At 41.2% G+C, this 18,579-nt stretch overlaps 3 protein-coding genes across 9 annotated transcripts in view; all 3 read left to right on the top strand.

Annotated features, from left to right (window-relative positions):
- Positions 1-28: 28 nt before the first annotated feature.
- Positions 29-2,004, top strand: AK6 (adenylate kinase 6). Of its 3 annotated transcripts, none has more exons than XM_042787560.1 (5): positions 29-150; positions 694-786; positions 1,132-1,190; positions 1,303-1,448; positions 1,600-2,004. In XM_042787560.1, the coding sequence occupies exons 1-5, from the start codon at positions 123-125 to the stop codon at positions 1,787-1,789; spliced, it is 516 nt and encodes a 171-aa protein (XP_042643494.1). In that variant the 5' UTR covers positions 29-122; the 3' UTR covers positions 1,790-2,004. The 3 variants fall into 3 exon arrangements, with proteins under 3 accessions (XP_042643494.1, XP_042643495.1, XP_032851383.1); XM_042787561.1 differs by having other exon boundaries at positions 117-218; positions 695-786; XM_032995492.2 differs by lacking the exon at positions 29-150 and adding an exon at positions 346-493.
- A 959-nt stretch (positions 2,005-2,963) lies between these two features.
- On the top strand, positions 2,964-16,222 carry CCDC125 (coiled-coil domain containing 125). Of its 2 annotated transcripts, XM_042787559.1 has the most exons (12): positions 2,964-3,767; positions 3,994-4,391; positions 5,959-6,017; positions 7,371-7,457; positions 8,354-8,431; positions 9,157-9,242; positions 11,314-11,396; positions 12,295-12,410; positions 12,985-13,092; positions 14,101-14,272; positions 15,612-15,745; positions 15,875-16,222. In XM_042787559.1, exons 2-12 carry the CDS (start codon positions 4,133-4,135, stop codon positions 16,184-16,186), a joined length of 1,494 nt encoding a protein of 497 aa, XP_042643493.1. In that variant the 5' UTR covers positions 2,964-3,767; positions 3,994-4,132; the 3' UTR covers positions 16,187-16,222. The 2 variants fall into 2 exon arrangements, with proteins under 2 accessions (XP_042643493.1, XP_032851366.2); XM_032995475.2 differs by lacking the exon at positions 2,964-3,767 and having other exon boundaries at positions 3,778-4,391.
- A 511-nt stretch (positions 16,223-16,733) lies between these two features.
- The window catches only part of ZFYVE16 (zinc finger FYVE-type containing 16), a 34,132-nt gene continuing 32,286 nt past the window's right edge, over positions 16,734-18,579 (top strand). For 2 of the 4 annotated variants that reach the window (XR_004407449.2, XM_032995470.2), the window contains exon 1: positions 16,734-16,897. The gene's annotated coding sequence lies outside the window, so the exon portion shown is untranslated. Of the gene's footprint in view, positions 16,933-18,579 lie in introns of all 4 variants that reach the window. The other 2 variants (XM_032995471.2, XM_032995472.2) reach the window with 2 other exon arrangements.

Below are 18,579 nucleotides of genomic sequence, written 5' to 3'. Positions count from 1 at the left end.
CGGCGCGCCTGCGCGCCCGCCCGCCGGCGCAGCGGGCAGGGCGGGTGGCGCCATCGGCGGGCGGCCGAGGCCCCCGCGCGCGTGTCTCCTAGGCGACCCGCGGGCGCCGCCGGCGCGGCAGCATGAGGCGGCCCAACGTTTTGCTGACCGGTGCGGGACGGCGGTGGCGGCGGGACGGGCCCGTCCCACGGGCGGGAGAAGCGGGAGGGTGCCGGGGGGTATCCGAGACGCCGGGCCACGGCGGGGCTGACGGGGGTGCGGGCGGGGAGCACGGCCGGTGCCGGGCTGGGCCTGCGAGGCGGCAGGGGGGGAGGCCCCGGCCCCGTGCGCAGCCCGGGGGGATTCGGGGTTTGGGGTCCCTGCGGGGGCACCGCCGGGCTGCTCCGCATCAAAACTCGGGCCTTGTCCATATGAGCTGGGGCTTTTAAATGAAGCATGGTTTACTTTTGCATACTCCGGTTAGAATAACGCTTCTGCACAAAGTGAGCGTTTTGCAAGTAGTTTTGCGAGTTCTTTTAACCTCTAGACCCGGCTCTTGTTTTTCCCTTTTCACGCAGCATTTTGCAATCTTTCTCTTACACAAAATTACCGATATTGACAGGCAAAAGCTTCTTTTCTGACTGCTTAGAAGGTTATTTGCAGAGGATTTGCAATGCTCTTCTCCTACTGTTTTATACGGGGCTTTGTGTGTAGGTACTCCAGGCGTTGGGAAAACCACACTCGGAAAAGAACTCGCGTCAAGAACGGGGATGACCTATATTAATGTGGGTGACATGGCAAAAGAAGGTAGGCCATATTAACAAAGTAGGCCATCAAAATACTTTTGTTATTTTTATTTTGTGTAACTATGTGCTTGTAGTGCATGTATTGTATATTAAATGAAAAGGCAGTGAATTTGCTTTAAAAGAAATAATTTTGGTGGCCTGAGTTTAAAATGCATTTATGTAACAGTAGTGTACATTGTATTAAGTAATAAATAGCAAACTTATTCTTACATGGATTTGTAAATGAAGAGTTCCTTGTTCTGAACACGATTTTTTGTTTGCATCCTCCTGAAATAAACATAACACTATAAATAGTTTTAATAACTGTTGTTACTTCACAAACTTCCGCATATTATTTTTGCTGCAGGAGAACTGTATGAAGGCTTTGATGAGGAATATGATTGTCCTATTTTGGATGAAGACAGAGTAAGTCCAACCACAAAACTTAACATTTTTGTGTTTTGACTTTATGTAATTTCAAGTAACTTGACTGTTTCTGGTTTCTTTTTTTTTTTTTTTTTTTTTTTTTCCCCTGTAGGTAATTGATGAACTAGAAGACAAAATGAGTGAGGGTGGAGTTATTGTTGATTATCATGGCTGTGATTTTTTCCCTGAACGGTGGTTTCATATCGTTTTTGTCCTTCGTACAGAAAATTCATTTTTGTATGACAGACTTGAAAGCAGGTATGTCAGTGGAGTAAATAAGGAGTAAAGTACTGTTGTGTGACTTCATTGGAGATTTTTCTAGAGTATAAATTGCTGATTCTCTATAGAATCACTGCTTTATAGTTCTCTGCATATCTAAGACTGTCTCAGTATTGCTCTTGTTTTTTAGGGGCTACAAAGGGAAAAAGTTGCAAGACAACATTCAGTGTGAAATTTTTCAGACACTTTATGAGGAAGCTATGTTGTCATATAGAGAGGAAATTGTACACCAGTTACCCAGCAACACTCCAGAAGACTTAGAGAGAAATTTGGATCAGATTATGCAATGGATTGAGCAATGGATGAAGGACAACAATTGACATTTGGTGAAAAAGTAACTCTGGTAGATCACTTCTTGGAAGGGTTTAATAAGTTACATTGAAAATTTTTGTATGGTAAATTAAAACCAATTTTATTGTAATTTGATATCGTTGGGGACTAGAAGGTTCAGAATAGCCAGTTTGTCAGGCTTTGGAACCACTTCTGAGCACTCTGGGAGAGGCACACGGGAGAAGAGAACTGACACATGCAAAAATTCAGCAGTGAATGAAAGGACAAAAAAGACATGGTTGCCCTTAGTAGCAGGAACTAGGTTCAATAGTAGAGAATTTTTTTGAAGCTTACCATTAAAACCAAACCTTCACTCTGTCCCCAAGAAACCTGTAAAATCCTGATAACTAATGGTGGTTAAGAAGCATTTGATTTCTAGAGGTTAAAACAGTGTCCTGGGAAGGAGTTAGTCTGTTTCTGAATTGTTAGTCTAAAACCTGATATACCCCACTGTATTCTTGAATGTGTGGAGGATAATGTAAAGTGAGGGGTGTATGATATAGTTTAAGGAGGGTGCTTTATTTTGGAGGGAAGAGAAGTAACTTGGTAAGAGAGATATTTTAAAATTATTACACAGAACTTTGGGAATTACAGTGTAAGGAAACATCAGCTATATCTGCACTGGTGTGGAATATGAATAAGTTTTCTTCTTTCTGTATTCTCCATCACCCATCCCAATCATGGAACATATTTATCACTGCAGTTTTATCAAGGAAATGTATCATTTGGCCAGGTAACAATCTGGCAGTGATCCAGAACATGATTGTTATAAATTGAGACCACAATGGATCATAATCCAATTATAATTTTATTAATTATAGCAAGTAGAATATGAGCAAAGACAGCGCTGGACGACAGGGGAGTCTGCGCTCCGCCAACTGCCGTACTCATCAGTTCAAACAGTTCCTTTTTATACATTTTTACATTCGTGGTTGTCTTTGATCAGTACCCCTTCTGCTTGCACAAGTATCTGGTTTGTGTAAGCAATTGCGGTTATCTTGTCTCACGCAGTCATCTTGTCTCACAGGTTATCTTGTCTCACACAAGCGGTGTCTGGCAGCTATTTGCATAAGCAGTTTTTCTGTCTTTTGCCGCCTAACCTTTACATTGAGCTTAACATAAATTTCAATAAACAATACCCTTAGTTCATAGTTTCTTACATGATTACACTTTAAATGCTGGTAGCCATCTGTTCTAGTTGCTGATAAAGCCTGGGTTCCAGGAGAGCAGGGCAGTGCAAAGTAGAAATAACCCTTCTTCACTGAAGAAAGTGGCTTGTAAAGCCTTGTGAAAGATTCTGTAGAAAGTGCTTGCTAATAAACTTTTCATATATATGAGTTTGAAAAGTAAAGCTATTTGCTTTAAAATTTCTATTGTAAAGAGTACTATAGTTACATATTTAAGACTATTTTTTATTGCAAATTCGGTATAGATTTTTTTTGTGAGACTCATAGAGGAAGACTGCATCAGCAGTTTGACCCTTGTATAAACCAAAATGGTGAAAAATCTGGAGTTTCCTTGCAGAACTGGGACCAAATGCTGTGGAAGCACGTGCATATATGTATTGAACTGCTTTCAGGGATATGGCTTGAATAAATTGCTCAAATAAGCCTGGACACCAGGTGGAAAGTGAGCGCAGGGGTTTGCAAGTGTCTGGACAACACCAATTCTTGAGAACGCTCTGAATGACCACGTCTTTCAAAGGAAAATCTTGTTTCTAAAAGCCGCTTGGGGTTTTTGTCAAGGGCGGGGGGGAGGCTGGAGGCAGAATAGAGACCTCTCTTAAAATAAAAATAAATAAATAAAATAAAAGCAAACAAAGCGCAGTAACTCGCTGCCGTTGTGTCTCAGCCTCCCGGGGAGCTGTCGGCTCGCTTTCCGGGAGCGGGGCGTGGTGCTCCCGCCGCCCCCGCCGAGGCTCCAGCCCGCCCCGGGGCGGGACCGGCCGCGCCAGGGCCGGGCGGGCAGGTGGGTCCGGGGACCGGGAGGGGACCGGGAGGCAGCGGGTTCCCGTGGCGGGGTCACCGAGGCGCTCCCGGCCGCCGCCGGAGGTTTCAGCGTTTTACCGTGCGCGGGAGCGAAGATTTCTGGCGGCCCGAACCCGTCCCGGGGGCGGCCACGCACCGGCAGCTTCGGCTTTCTCACGTCAATGTCGTTCGGCTGCTTTAATGGTGTAGTTTTTCTGTCTTTCTAGATAAAAATCCTTGTTTTGCGGGACGCACTGTTCGCTTTGCCAGTAAGCGGAGTGCCCTCAATCAGGAAAAAAAAAAAAAAAAAAAAACACCAAAAAAAAATCCACAGCCAAACCCAACAAACAACCCCAGGAGGAGAAGATGGAGGAAGCAGAAGAGGATGACATGACACGTGGAGACTTGGGAAATGGACTTGGAGGTCTCTATGAAAGGGAAAAATTACAAAACTACAGTTCATTCAGATCTCAGAAGGGATCTGGGAAGGTTTACAACTCTCCCTTGTCAGCAAAGAGTGTGGAAGAAAGCGACGCTGTGGCTTCTCCCAGTTCAAAGCGAAACAATTTTTATGATGGATCACCCAAAAAGCCTGTCACTGGTTCCACAAGACAAAACAACTGTGGTAAGAATAATTCAGAAGTTAATTACTCAGAAGAGAAAAATCTCGTGTTAGCAAAGCTGAGCAGTTGAGCGGCTTCACAGGGTATCATCAAGCTTATTTGAAGCTGTTTGCCAAAACACTTCGAAGTCTCTGAAGAGGCCCAAAAAGTGTGTGTGCGCTGCGTGCCTGCAGGCACCCAGCGCAGCCACGCAGGTGAACTGGTGCAGCCTCGAAGTCTGCTGTTCACCTCCCAAAAGGAGAAGCTCAGTGCCTTCGGGGCAGCAGAGGAGCCTCTCTTCCTAGATCTTCCTCCCAAAACATCTAAGAGCAGCACTGCTTTTCAGTGAACGAGGCCATGGCCCTTTTCAGTGTAAAATGACAATTTTTAAAGTGTTCAGTTTTGCATGTGAAAGTGGCATTTAGCGAAGAGCATGCTGGGGTCGGGGGGGGGGGGAGGGAAACACGACACACGGCATTGTTTTTATCTAAATACATGCATGAAATTGAACAGAGCTGCTTTGGATTCCTGGTCTGTCTTCCTAGAGACTGTATCTAAAGCTTATAGCTAACTATTAAAAATCCTGTTTGCTATTTAGTTGAAAGTTGTGAATTGGCATACTTTTGAGGTTAAGAAGTTGTTCTTAGAACCTGTGGATCTCTGTTCTCACGGTGTTGGCATTAATTTTTTTGTGAAGACAACACTGCTGTAAATAAAAATCAAACACAGGTTATGCTATTCATTACACTTTAGCTGCTTTAATTTTTAGCTATTTTTAGTATTTTGACTGAAGTATTTCAGTATAACTTGCTTATTTCTCTCCTTCAGAACAAGTCCCCACTATCCTATCCACACACCTCAGTAAGCTAAGTCAAGTAATTATTCTTTATTGGTATCAGCATCTTCAGTGCAAAGATTTTACAGCAGCAGTGAAATTCCTATTGGTTTCACTGTCCTTCTGCAGGTCTCTGTGTGGTGATTGTCTTAGATCAGGTCTTTCACGCAGCAATATCCATGAAAGCATGACTAACGTCTAAATGAACCTGACTTTAATTTATTAGGAGGCTGCATCTTAACATACCTCTGCAATGCTCAGTTTAAGAAAAATGGTACCCGTAGTAGGTGCTTACCGGCTCTTGTGGGATATTCCACCACTGTACTTCACCTCTTGAAAACTGCTCCTGCTTCTAAATAGTGCTAGCTACTGTTGTGTTGAGTGTGGTTGTTGAAAAGTTACAATCTGAAAAGAATCTAAAAAATTAAGTTATTTTCTGAATCAAGATGACAATATTGTTGTGGGTTTTTTCTTTCTTTAAAAAAACAGGAAATTCTAAAATAATTTTCCTAATTTTAGGTTTCTTTAAAACTGACTTTTTTTTCCCATTTCACTTCTTTAGCTGTGAAATAATGTGTTTGAGCTCAGTACCTATTGTTTTTTTTTAATCTGTTTATTAGCTCCAGAAGAAAAAAAAACACAAAGGAACATTCACCTCTGCATGTTGCCTGCTTTGAGGGTCAAGCAAATTCTTACATTTTCTTTTGTAAATATCATAGTATCTCATTGTTTAGTATTTCCTATCAATCCTATAGAATCTAATACTGAAACATCAAATGAAGAACTAAAGCAACGACTTCAGGAAGCTCTAGAGGTTAGTAACTGTGCCAAGTGTGCTGCTCTTGAAATCTGTATTTCCTTTTAATGTAGCAAAGCAAAGCACAGTGTTTATCTGAAGATCCTGGCATGTCTAGTCTTGGATGGAGTCAATTGCTTGAAATTAGAGCTATAGTTGAAAGCATCATTAAATTTTATGCCTGGAAATCAGCATGTGAAGTGCAGTTAATACTCTTGATATTTTTTTTTTTTTGGTGGGGAGGGAGCAGGGGACAGGAGGGGGAAGTATTCTTCAAGATGTAGAGAATATTAAAATGATTGTACTCCTTTTCTAGCAGGTTTTCTTTTTTTATTAAGCTTTGGGGCCTGAAAATCTGCAGTGTAAACAGAACAGTCTTTGGGGTTTTAATTTGCATTTTTGTTGAAAGTTATTTAACTCCTGCAATTTAATTTTACTGTGGTTAAATGTGTTGACATGTTGGCATCAGTCCGGGCAGAAAGAGCAGGTTGATCTCAGCTGTAAAAATACACACTTCATCTGCACTGTGTTCTACAACTTCGCATGCAGAACGTTCAGTGCACAGCAAGTTAAAATGTCAGGGAACCTTACTCATTTTCAGTTAGACACAACTGATAAATTGCCACTGCTCCCAGATACAATTTCAGTATTACTTGTTGAAGTAATAGAACTGAAAGAACAATGAAAAAAAAGTTTTGTATGACCACAAGTGAACAACTGAGTGACCTACATAGAGGTTAAAGAAAGTTAGGTATACAAAGCAGTAAATTTTCCTTTAACTCTTGGAAATTTAAAAACTGCTTTCTTCTGAAGTGGGGAATGTGGCATAAAGATGTGATTGGTATGCACCTGGAACAGGAATCTGTCTTGTTTTGTTCTGGACAAGTAGTGGTTTAGATCTAACAATCCTAATATGATATTCATGCTACAAAGCATGGATATATTGTATAATGTATTTATATTATGTCATATTAATATAGCATTTATATTTTAGTATATATTTGTAATATTCACCGTTGCATATATAAGAAAATTTATTCTGTTCTGCTTACTTATTTTAAAGCTCCGGACCTATGTTGATAGATACAAATTCTTTAGCAAGGCAGAACTGCAGTGATTTATTTACCAAGTACACTGGAAGAGAAGAGAAGGAATAATAATTACAAGTATTATTCCTTAAGGATTTTTTGCTAGCATGCACTGTTAGCATTTCTTCATCACCAGCAAGATATTAGTCAGAAAAGAATCATATAGGGTAGAAACAGGAGAAGATTGTTTTTTGAAAAGGGCAAATATACATGGCTGTTACAGTCAAGTTTTAACAGGATTACCCTGGCTTTTACTCAGTGTACCTATTTTATTTTGCTTCAGGAAGTTGAGATTTTGAAAGCTGAGCTTGAAGCATCTCAAAGACAGCTTGAAGGAAAAGATGAAGCCCTAAGAATTCTGCAGAGCATGGTAGGAGTTTTTCAGAAATAATTTAGGTACTTAGTGGTAAAGCAAGGAAAACAAGAAATCTTCCTGCCACTCCTCATCAAAACCCTGGAACCTTAAGTTCTTCCCAGAGCTATAATTTAAAGCATTGAGTCTGCAAGTGTCTACTGACTTTGCTTCTATGATTTGCTGCTTTCTCTGCATGGAAGTATTGTGGTTATTCAAGAAGACTTTAGTGTTGTAGCAAATTTTCATAATTTTATCTTTTCTTGAGGATTTATCTATTTAATGTAAAGTATACAGCCTTCTTTCCAGTCCTTTAAGTTAGAGGTTTTGCCAGTGCTTGAAATTCTGCTGCAAAGAACAGATATTTTCAGATATAATGGTATAGTTACTCTATCTGTTGTCTTACAAGACAGTATACGTTAAATGTTAGGTCAGTCTTTTGCTCACAGTTTGTGATATTTTTATTTGCTATCACAATGAATTATGTTGTAATCAGTTCCTGTTTTTAAGCCTACTTGCATAACCCATTTATGGTTCTGCAGTTTCTACCCTCAGACATTCATAGTAAGTTACACTTGGATCAAAGTATAAGTATGTTGTAACCAGTTTTTTAAAAGCTGATCTTGTGGACAATCCCTAAAGAAAACATGATGTCATTTTAAATGATGCCACATTTTTTACTAGAAACGATAATGGGATTGAAACACAAGTTTCTTATGCAACATAGCTATTTAGTGACTTGAAATTAGAACCCACTGGGACTTACAGGCAAGTTGCTAGCGTTTGTAATTCTGCACACTTCTGTTTAACTAAGAACATGAACTTCTCTTGATGTAAAACTGAAAATTTGGCTAAAGCCAAATTAAGTAAACTTAGTTACAATATTTGAAAAAGTTGTGTGTTTTTTTTTTCAGGCAGTATTTAATAAAGCCACTAGTCATACAAAAGCAATACTTCAAAAAACTGAGGAAGAAAAGAGAACTTTAGAAAAGGTAAGGGTGCATGTTTCCTTCACACCTGTGCAAAAACATAGAAGTCAATTGTTATTAAGGGGTTATCAAACGTTTTATTTAAATCAATACAAATCTGTCATTAGTTCCAGGTTTTTTTCAAAGTATTCTGATTCCTTTTTAGTAGAAACGGAAAATGTTAATGTATCACTCTTTTGATCTAGATGTTTTCATGTTACGGAGTGTACAAATAAATTCTCAAAGTGACTAGAGTTCTTTCTGTACTTTCAGCTGGTCTTTGTTGTTTCACAGTCATTCATAGTGAGTTGCATTACTTCTTAGTTATTAAGCTGGAACTTCCCAATGAGTCTAAGAAATGGGTGCCCAATTTTCATAGGGGAGGTGGGGCGGAGAAGGAAGGTGGCATTGAGCTACCTTTTTAAACTGACTTTTATGCTTTGTTTCTTTTCCTGTGTGACTTTTCCACAGAACAGTAAGGTGAGAGAGAAATGTGGCAGCATGGGTTTGTTTTTGTCATAAGCCACTACAAGCATTAGTTCATGCAACATGGTCTGGAATCCACAGATCAGCTATGCAGAAACTTTTTGGTGTCTGGCACCAAATGTATTTTTAACAATATCATCAAATGTCATCATTGTTGGTCACCTAGATCGCTGCCGGTGCCAAACTCAGCACCAGCAGTTCCTCTTCTTCCTTTCGATGGGAGGCTTGTATTCAGCTGCTGCAGGTTTGCTTTGTTTCCACAGGAAATAAATATTTTGCAATGGGAAATTGAATTTGATCAGGATAGATTTAAAAACATAGAAGACACATGGACAGAAAAATATGACAGGTATTTGACTTACACTGTGTATCTTGGGTTTTTGTTTTTTAATTGCACTGAATGCTATATGACAACTTTCTTGTGTTCCAAGTTTGCTTCATCAGATTTTCTGGGGTTTTTGTCTTTTCCTCACTTCCCTCCAGTTTGGGAAGATTTATTTAATTTTCATTCTAGTCACATTTGTATTTTTCAATTAAAACTACTGAAATTATTAAGTGTCAATTCTTTAGTGTGTATATAGGCTAGCTTTGCTATGCTGAGATTTCATTTTCATCCTATTACATTATTATGTTAGCTAGCTTGGGCCAGACTATCCTTACTTACTTTAAATGTAAATGAGGCATAGAAAATAATGGTATGTGCATGCATGTGGAAATATCATTTGCTGGTTAATCATTGCTTTATTTTCTTGCATTGTAGGTATGAGCATACGTTCAGGTAAAATAGAATACTTTTGAGAGAGGCTGATCAACTGGTTCTTTGTTTAAATAAGACTTACTCTGGCCGGACAGCAGATGTGGTTAGGCAAGCAGAAGATGCCAGAGGCACTAAACTAATAACGCAGTAACAGACCTTGAAAATGGGACCAGCAGGCTCACTTATTTAAATGTAGAATTGATATCTCTGAAGTCTACCCATCAGAGTTACACAATTATTTCAGCGGAAATTTTTTATTTAAATTTTTAAAACTTTGGATCAAAGAATAAGCCAAAAGGTTACAAACTATTCATTTGTAAGAAGAGATTTGTTAAGATACTGTGTCTTGTTCACCTGTTAACTTAGTTACACTTGTCAAGGGGTACCTCTTGAAAACCCCTTTGGCTTTCATGTCTGAGGAGATTGGAAGTGTAGCTGGCTAGTTTGGAGCAACAAAACTAGTGTTAAATGTTGAAAGCTAGAAATGTAGCTTCAGAAAACTGCCAGCCAGGAGCTTGGTCCACTTTGCAGAAAGGTTTTCTGGTATCTGCGACAGCAGGATGAGGAGAATGTGTATTTCCCTTAGTTCATTCAAGTGAAATAATTCAGGCTACTATTTACAACAAAACCATGAATTTACAGTATTGTGCTTTTATTGACAGCTGAAGAGATACACCAAATATATTGTATTCCTTTAACATTTAGGACTTTAGACTGCCACTTTTCAAGAAAGAAATACTTAAATACTTCAAGGACAAATGCATTACAACTGCATATTGTATGTTCTCAGGTTGCAATGCTTGGAAGTACAACTGCTCTTGAGAACAGTATTAAGACTACAGGAAGTTTACTTTCTAAAATTCAGACCAGAGCCATGTTGTCACATGTCCAATAACAATTTTTTTCTTTCAAGGAAGTAAGAGATTTTTAGCAAGTGTTTCAGAGGTTCATAATTACAAATTTGGGTTTCTAATGGTAATGTGGTATTTAAACTCACCCTTTATTAAACTTTGAAGTTGTTGGCACCATCTACTTACATGTGAATGATTTTTTTTTAATTTTATTTTTTCAACATTCACTTGAACATACCTGGATCCATTGAAATTGGTTGTGTGAGGGTGTGGTTTCATGAACAAGGTGAGCCTGTTTGAACAGCGCATGCTATCTGGGTTGCAGAGAAACCTCTGTATGAGCGCAGAGATTCCTGGTTTTGCTCCCTGCAGAGCCACCTGCAGCCTGGATAAGGAAGAGTGACTCCACAGAAGTCAGCCTGGTGTGGCCTGCTTTCTTAGTCTTGGTTCAGTGCCAGTCAGACCAAGCCTACACACAGAACCTCCCTCAAAAAGTTAGTTAGGAGTAGTTTTAGGTTGCTAATTGGCTCCTGGATTGGATCTAACAACATACTACATACTACATATTACTGGTACAGTACATTTTACAAGTGAGGAAACAGCTTATTTAATGCTGCAGGGATAACTTGTTAAACCGAATACTCAACTCTTTTCAGTTTTGATTTTTTTCTTCAATCCTTTCAGTAATCCTAATTTAAATTTACAGAAATATTAGATACAATGTTTAACAGGCTAATAACTTATTTCATTTGAGTGCCAATTAAAAAAATTTTTTTTAAAAAGATAATGGAGCCTTTTTCAAACTTCTGCAGGATATATTGTGAAAATGCAGCTCTTAAGGAAGCAGTGAAACTGAGAACAGAAGAAGTTAAAACTCTTAAAGCTGAAAATGCAAGTACGTCACCAGCAGCTATTCCTCTTCACATACTGTTTCTCAGGGGTAATTCAGGATTCAGCTACAAAGGAAGCTTTCTGTTGGCATAGCTTTTACTGGTAGCTGGTATCAGTGGATATGTAGAAACCCTTTTTAATCACATAAGTGTTCGGTTTTCTTCTCACATTGTCACTTAAACTGAAAAAAAAAAAAAAGCAAACCAAAACAAACCAACATGAGATAGAAAAAGTCAGGTATGCATAACTTAAAAAGTAGATCAGGTGTGAAAGAAGTACACCTATCGTATCTCAGTGGTGTGGTGACACTCTGGGTGTGGAGGGACCCAATAGGTCCATGCTCCCGGTCCTGTCCTGGAAAGAGGCAACAGCAGCCGGGGGAGCCATCAAGTGCTCCTGCGACAGTGACAATCTGTGTCAGAGGCATTCACTTTTAACATACCCACACAAAGATTCCTATAGCACAAACTTTCAGCTTGATGGCTTTATCGTGGAGCTTTTCAGACTGCAGGTTGTGCAGGTACCTGGCTGGGTCAGATAGCTCAAGCCCGTCTCCTTTGTTTTTGGTTTCCAAAAAAGCTTTAAAATAGCTGACATACATAATTATTTTCCCAATATTGTGCTATTCTAAAAGAGCAGCTGCCTTAAAGTTTAGAAAGAGATGAGCCCTTAATACTGAGGCAGAGTAATATATGAGATGATCTCTGTAAGTGGGTCATTACCTATAGGAAAATACAGAAGGAAAGGCAACTGGGATCTGAGTTTGTAGATCTACATAGTCTCATTGCATTCCCAAACTTGTGCTTAAACTACAGAACGATTAATATAGGTGTGGTTAAACACAGAAATTAAGAAACCAGAGCAGCAGACTTTTTAATCACTTTCCTTGTTTTATTTCATAGTCCTGAATCAGCAGTGCTTGGAATTTCTTGCAATGCTAGATGTGAAACAACAGAAGGTTGTTCAGGAAAACATGTCCTTGAATACAAGCAGCATTACAGATTTTACAGGTCTTGAAGTAAGTATGACTTCCATGTTTTTCAAAATGGCTGGTTCAAAGCTATGTTTATATTCAAAGCATATAGATGAATTTTGCTTACTGATTATTTAACAGTCCATTTGGACCCATTCTTAGCTAATGACAATATGCCCTTGCATGCCTGTTAATCGGTTTGCTGATTTGTGGTGCATCGATTCCTATTTTGCAAAGCAAGAGCAGACAGAAGGAGCATCAGGCTATCTCTCACAAGCCAGCATGTTTTTGTTTGTTTGTTTGTTTTCTTTCTAGTATCTTAATTTTTAACTGCTATGCCTGCTGCTTTCCTTTAAATGAAAACAAAATTCTAATGAGGCCTCCAGGAAGTAGCGTATACAAGCTGACAATTTTTGCCTTCAGGTTATCTGGCAGAAGGTTTCATGCACATGGTTGTGAGTCAAAAGATATCATTCCTCAGTCTCTTGTAGCTCACTTCCCTGACCCTTACACTCCCTTTGTAGTTGCAGGATGTTTTTTTGTTAGTCATGTGGCATCTCTTGTACTGTGTTGTGTATGCAGATAGATACTTAACTGGTGGTTTGTTTTGGATTTTAAGCTGGCAGTTCTTGGAGCATGCACCTGCAATACTTCTGGAGGGCAGCCCTGTCCCTGTGCTAAAATGGCAGCTGTAACTCGAAAGCAACTTCTTCACCTCAAGCAAGAGGTAACACTGGTTGGTGCAGATATGTAACACTGCTTGGTGCAGATATGAATAAGCAGAGGGATGCTTCTGCTCAAAACCAAATAAAGCCAGGAACATTCTACTGTAGCTTACACAAACTAATGTGTCTTAAAACATGAATCCTTCTCAGAAAGATGTAATATTTGTTTGTAAAGCTTGTAAGGCCCTAACTTCTGCTGGCATAAAACTAAATATGATATCAATAAGCTCTTTCTCATTCTTTTCCTTCCACCCATACTTTTCAATCTAAAAAAAGGAAAAAACACTCAAGTGTTTGAACTCTAAAAATATATACACAGTGCAAGTGTGGACTACCACTGGTCCTTTCCCTTCCTTTCTGGCAGTGTATTCTACCTCTTCCTTGCTGACTTCAGCATTCACAGGCCTGCTCACCCAAGTAGATCAGGAAGCTGATCTTGATGAAAACTGTATATTTACATGATGCTTAAACTGGTAACATGATTTTCAAGCTCTTAAGGTTTTTAATTTTAAAAATTCAAAAACTATAGAATTTCACTTTCTGATTTGGTTTTGACTCTGCAAGTGTGGCAACCATCCTCGTGGTCCCACCGCAGAAGTTCCAGTTGACTTACTGGTATTAAGAATAAGTACTATTACATCCCTTTTGTACCAAAGCTATTATCCCTGACATAGATACCATTCCTTGGTACCTTTTCCACCTGCCCCAACTTGCATATGCCCTCCTCAAGCTCTTCTTCATGTGCAGAGACAAATAAGCAGTGCTGGCAGCTTGCCTGTGTAGGTGGGTGGTGGTGTGTGCATGCGTAGAAGAGGAAAGGTAAGGACTTCCATACACATTTCAAAGTGTATTAACATGGCAAGAAAGCACTTTGTTTTCTACTACCTTTCTGATTATAGTTATTTAAAGGTTGTCTGTATTAATAGTTTCTATCTGTCTCTGAATATATATTTTATATCCACTGTTGCTTCCAAACTGTTTAATATACATTTTCTCTGAATTAAAACCAGATTGAAAATCTGAAGAAGAGTAAAGATGAAGCTTACATAGTAGCAGATGCCTTCAGAATTGCATTTGAGCAACAGCTAATGCAGAGGAAGGACCAAGCCCTGAGGCTTGCAGAAGTGATAAAGATTAAGAAGGACACAAAATTTATGAACTGGAGACGTCTAAAGGATGATGGTAATGGCATGCTATAAATCTGCAATGGTTGACTAGAAAATAAGTTAGCTGATGAGTGGCACGGGGCACGGACAGACTTTCTTACTGTATTAAATGTATGGTCGTGGTTTAATTGCTGACTGAGGCTTCTGAAGCGTCAAAAAAGGAACAAAGTTCTGTCAAAACTATCAATATGTTAAATAGTGTGTCATGTAGTTGAAGAATTTCTACTGGAAGTTTCACATGTGCAGGGCAGGCTATCTGTGTGTAAGTGGAATGCATAAATACTACTGTAGGACGTTGAAGGTACCAGTCTAGGCTTTTAATGTAGCCCTTTTGCATTACACATTCATGAACTGTATCATCTGAGTAAAAACATGCCTCAATAAGTAAGCTGTTATCCAGGATGACAATAACATTCTGGCTATTAAAGATATTTATTATGAAAGCAGCACAACAAAGCTAACATCTGGCAAGTTTAGCCTGTCCATTATCAGCAATTTAATGTGTGGTGTTTTTTTCTCAAATGATCTCTATGTAAGAATTAGGGAAGGAGGAGAAACGCAAAAATATGCATACTGAGCTTTCACTGAAATACTGAATACAGTACTGTTTTTTATTATGTATGTGTATCTACATCAGTATTACTCTTCTTACACTTCACATGGTCATCTGTGAGTTACAAAGCACTGTGTAAAAGAAGTATTATTATTTTCTTCTTTAAGAAGAAGGATAAGGAGAGGTATTTAAGTTCTTATGCCACAGTCAAAACCATAGCAGAATTTAGGAACAGGACTTCAAGATATATTTGTGTTAGCCGTTGACCTGGACATCCCAAATTTAGAAGTGCTGTGGGTGTTCCAGATCCCTTGAATGCCCTCAGGAAAAGAGCATACATCTTGAATATGTTTCCCCCATACAGATACCATTGTTTCCAAGCCCTATATACTGATACATACATTTAATAATTTTAATGTATTTTAATATTTTTACAAATCTTAGAAACTTTTAAACTGCTTATGTGAAAGAACTTTTTTTTAGGCTGCCTACTACTTAAAAGACAATTTCCACAAATTGTTGTTTAACTAGAGTTTCAAAGTGTATTTTCCATACAGCAAAAAATAACTTTATTTTCAATTTACCCATATATATGATGAAAGGTCTATTTAGCCTTTAAGTAGTGGCACGTGTGGTGCCACATGCAAGTAATCTACTGCGTTACATGCAATGGGAGAGCTGTACCTTCCTTGGCCCTTTTAGAAGAGATGGTTTCAAATCCAGTTTTATGCATGCCCATTTTATTCTGAAGTAGTTTTTCTCCTAAGTAATTCCAAAAGTTTTGTGCTTCTGTTTTTCTTAGGACATGTCAAGTTACAAGGGGACAGGAACAGTCTGGGGCAAAAACTTTCCAGCCTGCTCTCATCAGACGTGGACTGCAGGAAGGTCGAAGAGCTAGACAACCCCCATGAAATCCTGAGGATGTTAATAGATTTGGTTAGTATTTTGTTAAACTATTCATTGTGAGTCCTTAAGGGAACAAATACAACTTTCAATTTATGTACACTGCCTTGTTCTTAGCTTATAAACTACTTTATTTTCTTTCTCTTTTAAACACACACTCAGGTAAATGACAAAGAGGAGGCTCTGGCTCATCAAAGAAAGGTTAGTTACATGCTAGCTCGTGCAATGGAGGCAAAAGAGGATGTTTTGGAACAGGACGGAGGAAATGTCATGCTGGGGTCACCAGGCCCCATACAGGCCTGCTGCCAAAACCTCCCATCACAAAACAGTGCCTCATCGGTTCCCAGTGCAAAAACATTTGAAAATCCTGTAAAAATGCTTCAGAAATCAAACTCCTGGCCATCTGAGGCTACACACTGGGAACAAATTAATCCACGTGGGAAAGCAGATGAAACTGTAGTGATCTCTATATAACCGTCTGCTGGAATAAATTTTTTTTTTTTAAAAGAAGTATCTTGTGGAAATGCCTAAAAGCGTCCTATGATTACATCACTGTGGGCCAAACTATGTGGTAACTACTGCTTTGGTGAAACAGCCAGATTTAATTACTACAACAGTAACTTCCAAACAGTATGAGGCAGCCATCAGTCGCCCGAACCCTGGCTTTTGCCTCCCCCTTCGCTGACGCCGCATTCCCTGGTGACGAAGCTGACGGAGTAAGAGTCGTGTCACCGCGGAGGGTGATGTCACGACAAAAGGCAGCGGGAGGTGGGGGGAGGGAGGACGGCACGAGCCACGCACGCCCGCGGCCTCGGGTACGGGGAGGGGTTGAGCGGGGGCGCGGCGGCGCGCGTGGAGGCACGGCGTCAGTCGCACGGGGCGCTTACGTCAGGCCGCCGGCTCCGCCCCCCCGTCAGCCTGAGACGCGGAGCGCTGCCCCCGCGCAGGCGCGGGGCCCGGGGAGGGGGGGGGGGCAGTGGGCGTATTCGCGCATGCGCTGAGGAGCGGCCAGTCGCACAAACAAGGGGCGCGGCCTTGGCCGTCCCGCAGGCGCCAGCGGGGCGAGGGGCGGCCTGGGAGGGGAGCGGCCGGCGCTGGCGGCAGGGGGGGCGGTGTCGGTGCCCACCCCAGGCGGAGCGCGGCGCGGCGCGGCGCGGGAGGGCAGCGCTGCCCTGTAGCCTGAGGGTGAGGACGCGGGTGCGGAGCCGGCGGGAGCCGCGGTGAGGCCGGGGCGCCGAGGGAGAGGCGGCGGCGGCGGGGGGAGGGCGAGACTCCGCGCGTCCCGACAGCGGTTGCGGGTGTTGTGCCGGCGGAGGGCCTGCCCGCAGCCGCGGCCTCCCGGGCCGCCCTCCCTGGCGGGGCGCACGGGGCGGCGGCAGGAGCCGCTGCGGGCTCGGCGCGGCTCTGGCCGGCCTGTGCCCCCTGCCCCCCCCCCGCCTGACGGGGCCTCGCCTTGGCGCTCCCCGTGCTGCGGTCGCTCGGGGCTGTAGGCGCCAGCTGCCTCCGCCTTACCTGATCCGGCCAGGGATGCCGATCTCGGCTGAGGAAAGCGTCAGAAAGCAGGCGTTCCGCTCGGAAGTTGTATTTCAGTCCTGGAGGAGGGTTGGCCTGCTTCAGAACTGCGAAGGCAGTCGTTAGTAAGAGAAACTTGTTACAGTAAGGCTTTTATGGTCTCTGTCGCGTCAGCGAATGCACTCTTTGGAAATAGAAGGTGGTAATGAAACAAAAACAAACCCTTGCAGATTTTAGCCGACAATTTGCTGCTGGCACACTAGCAGCTAACTGCATAGTACTTTTACAGCAGTTCGTGCCCTGTATGGTGTGTTAGATTGCTTAGGTGGTTTAATTGCGGTTAGAGGTTTAGAGAGATTAGTGATGTTTTTACTTACTTCTGTTACATTTATTTTAGACAGTGACGAGCGGAAAGACGACTTTACAACCAGTAAGGTTATAAAGTAGGTATGTTTATTCAGTGCTGGATGCACGGGGGATCGCTCCTCCACAGCGTGCATGCCCTGGAGCCAAAAGTGGCCCCCTTTTATGATGCCAAAGTTACGTATTCGTCAGTTCTAATACATATGCATTATAATTCTGGGAATAGGGAGGGAATATTACAATTAATTCTGAGAAATCATTAACATATTCCCTGCCCCAAGTCCCTCCCCATCATGCCTGCGCAGTGTCTCTTGGTGGTCGTGGGCAGGGGTCTTCTGATGAAGGCTCGTAGTCTTCTTCACCGTGTTCACTAGTTGACCCTTACTTTTGCGCAGACTCAGTTCTGTAGTTACACACATCTCGTCCTTTAGGCCTTGTTGGATACGGTTTGTTGCTAACTTGCAGCTCCTTTATCTTGGTGGCTCAGTAGTTCCTTAATTATTTCAAGGACAATGGTGGGCTCATCCTGTTTTTCTCTCATTCATTCTCAAGGTAGTTACCTAGTTAATGTTTTCTTGAGAAATCATCTGGTTAATGCCTCTTCATTCATACATCAACAGTAGGGGACAGAGTATAATGGCCATGCTTGCACCATACACTTAAAGGCATAAAGTGTTTTAACACATGCTTCTGGGTAAGCTGGGAAAAGTTCTCAGTCTGTATTTAAATATGAGCTATAGTGGCAGAGAACTGGTTATTAGTACATTCTGAAGAAGTTAGTAGAGCACAGAAAAAGATTCAGTTGACTGCTAGTACTAGATGCTGTTAGCATGAGGTTGTCCAGTATGAATATCTGGTTATTAATAATGTAAATCAGAGAAGATAGGAATATTGAGGGAACACTGGTTTCCACTGAGGAATAATCTTTCAGACCTGATGTAATAATCATGTTCTCATGACTCATTTTCTAATGCTGAGTGATAGATGCTGAT

Source organism: Tyto alba, unplaced genomic scaffold (genome assembly GCF_018691265.1).
Source record: "Tyto alba isolate M040663 unplaced genomic scaffold, T.alba_DEE_v4.0 Super-Scaffold_13, whole genome shotgun sequence".
Classification (NCBI taxonomy): Eukaryota; Metazoa; Chordata; class Aves; order Strigiformes; family Tytonidae; genus Tyto; species Tyto alba.
This window is presented reverse-complemented; position numbering and strand designations above follow the sequence as displayed.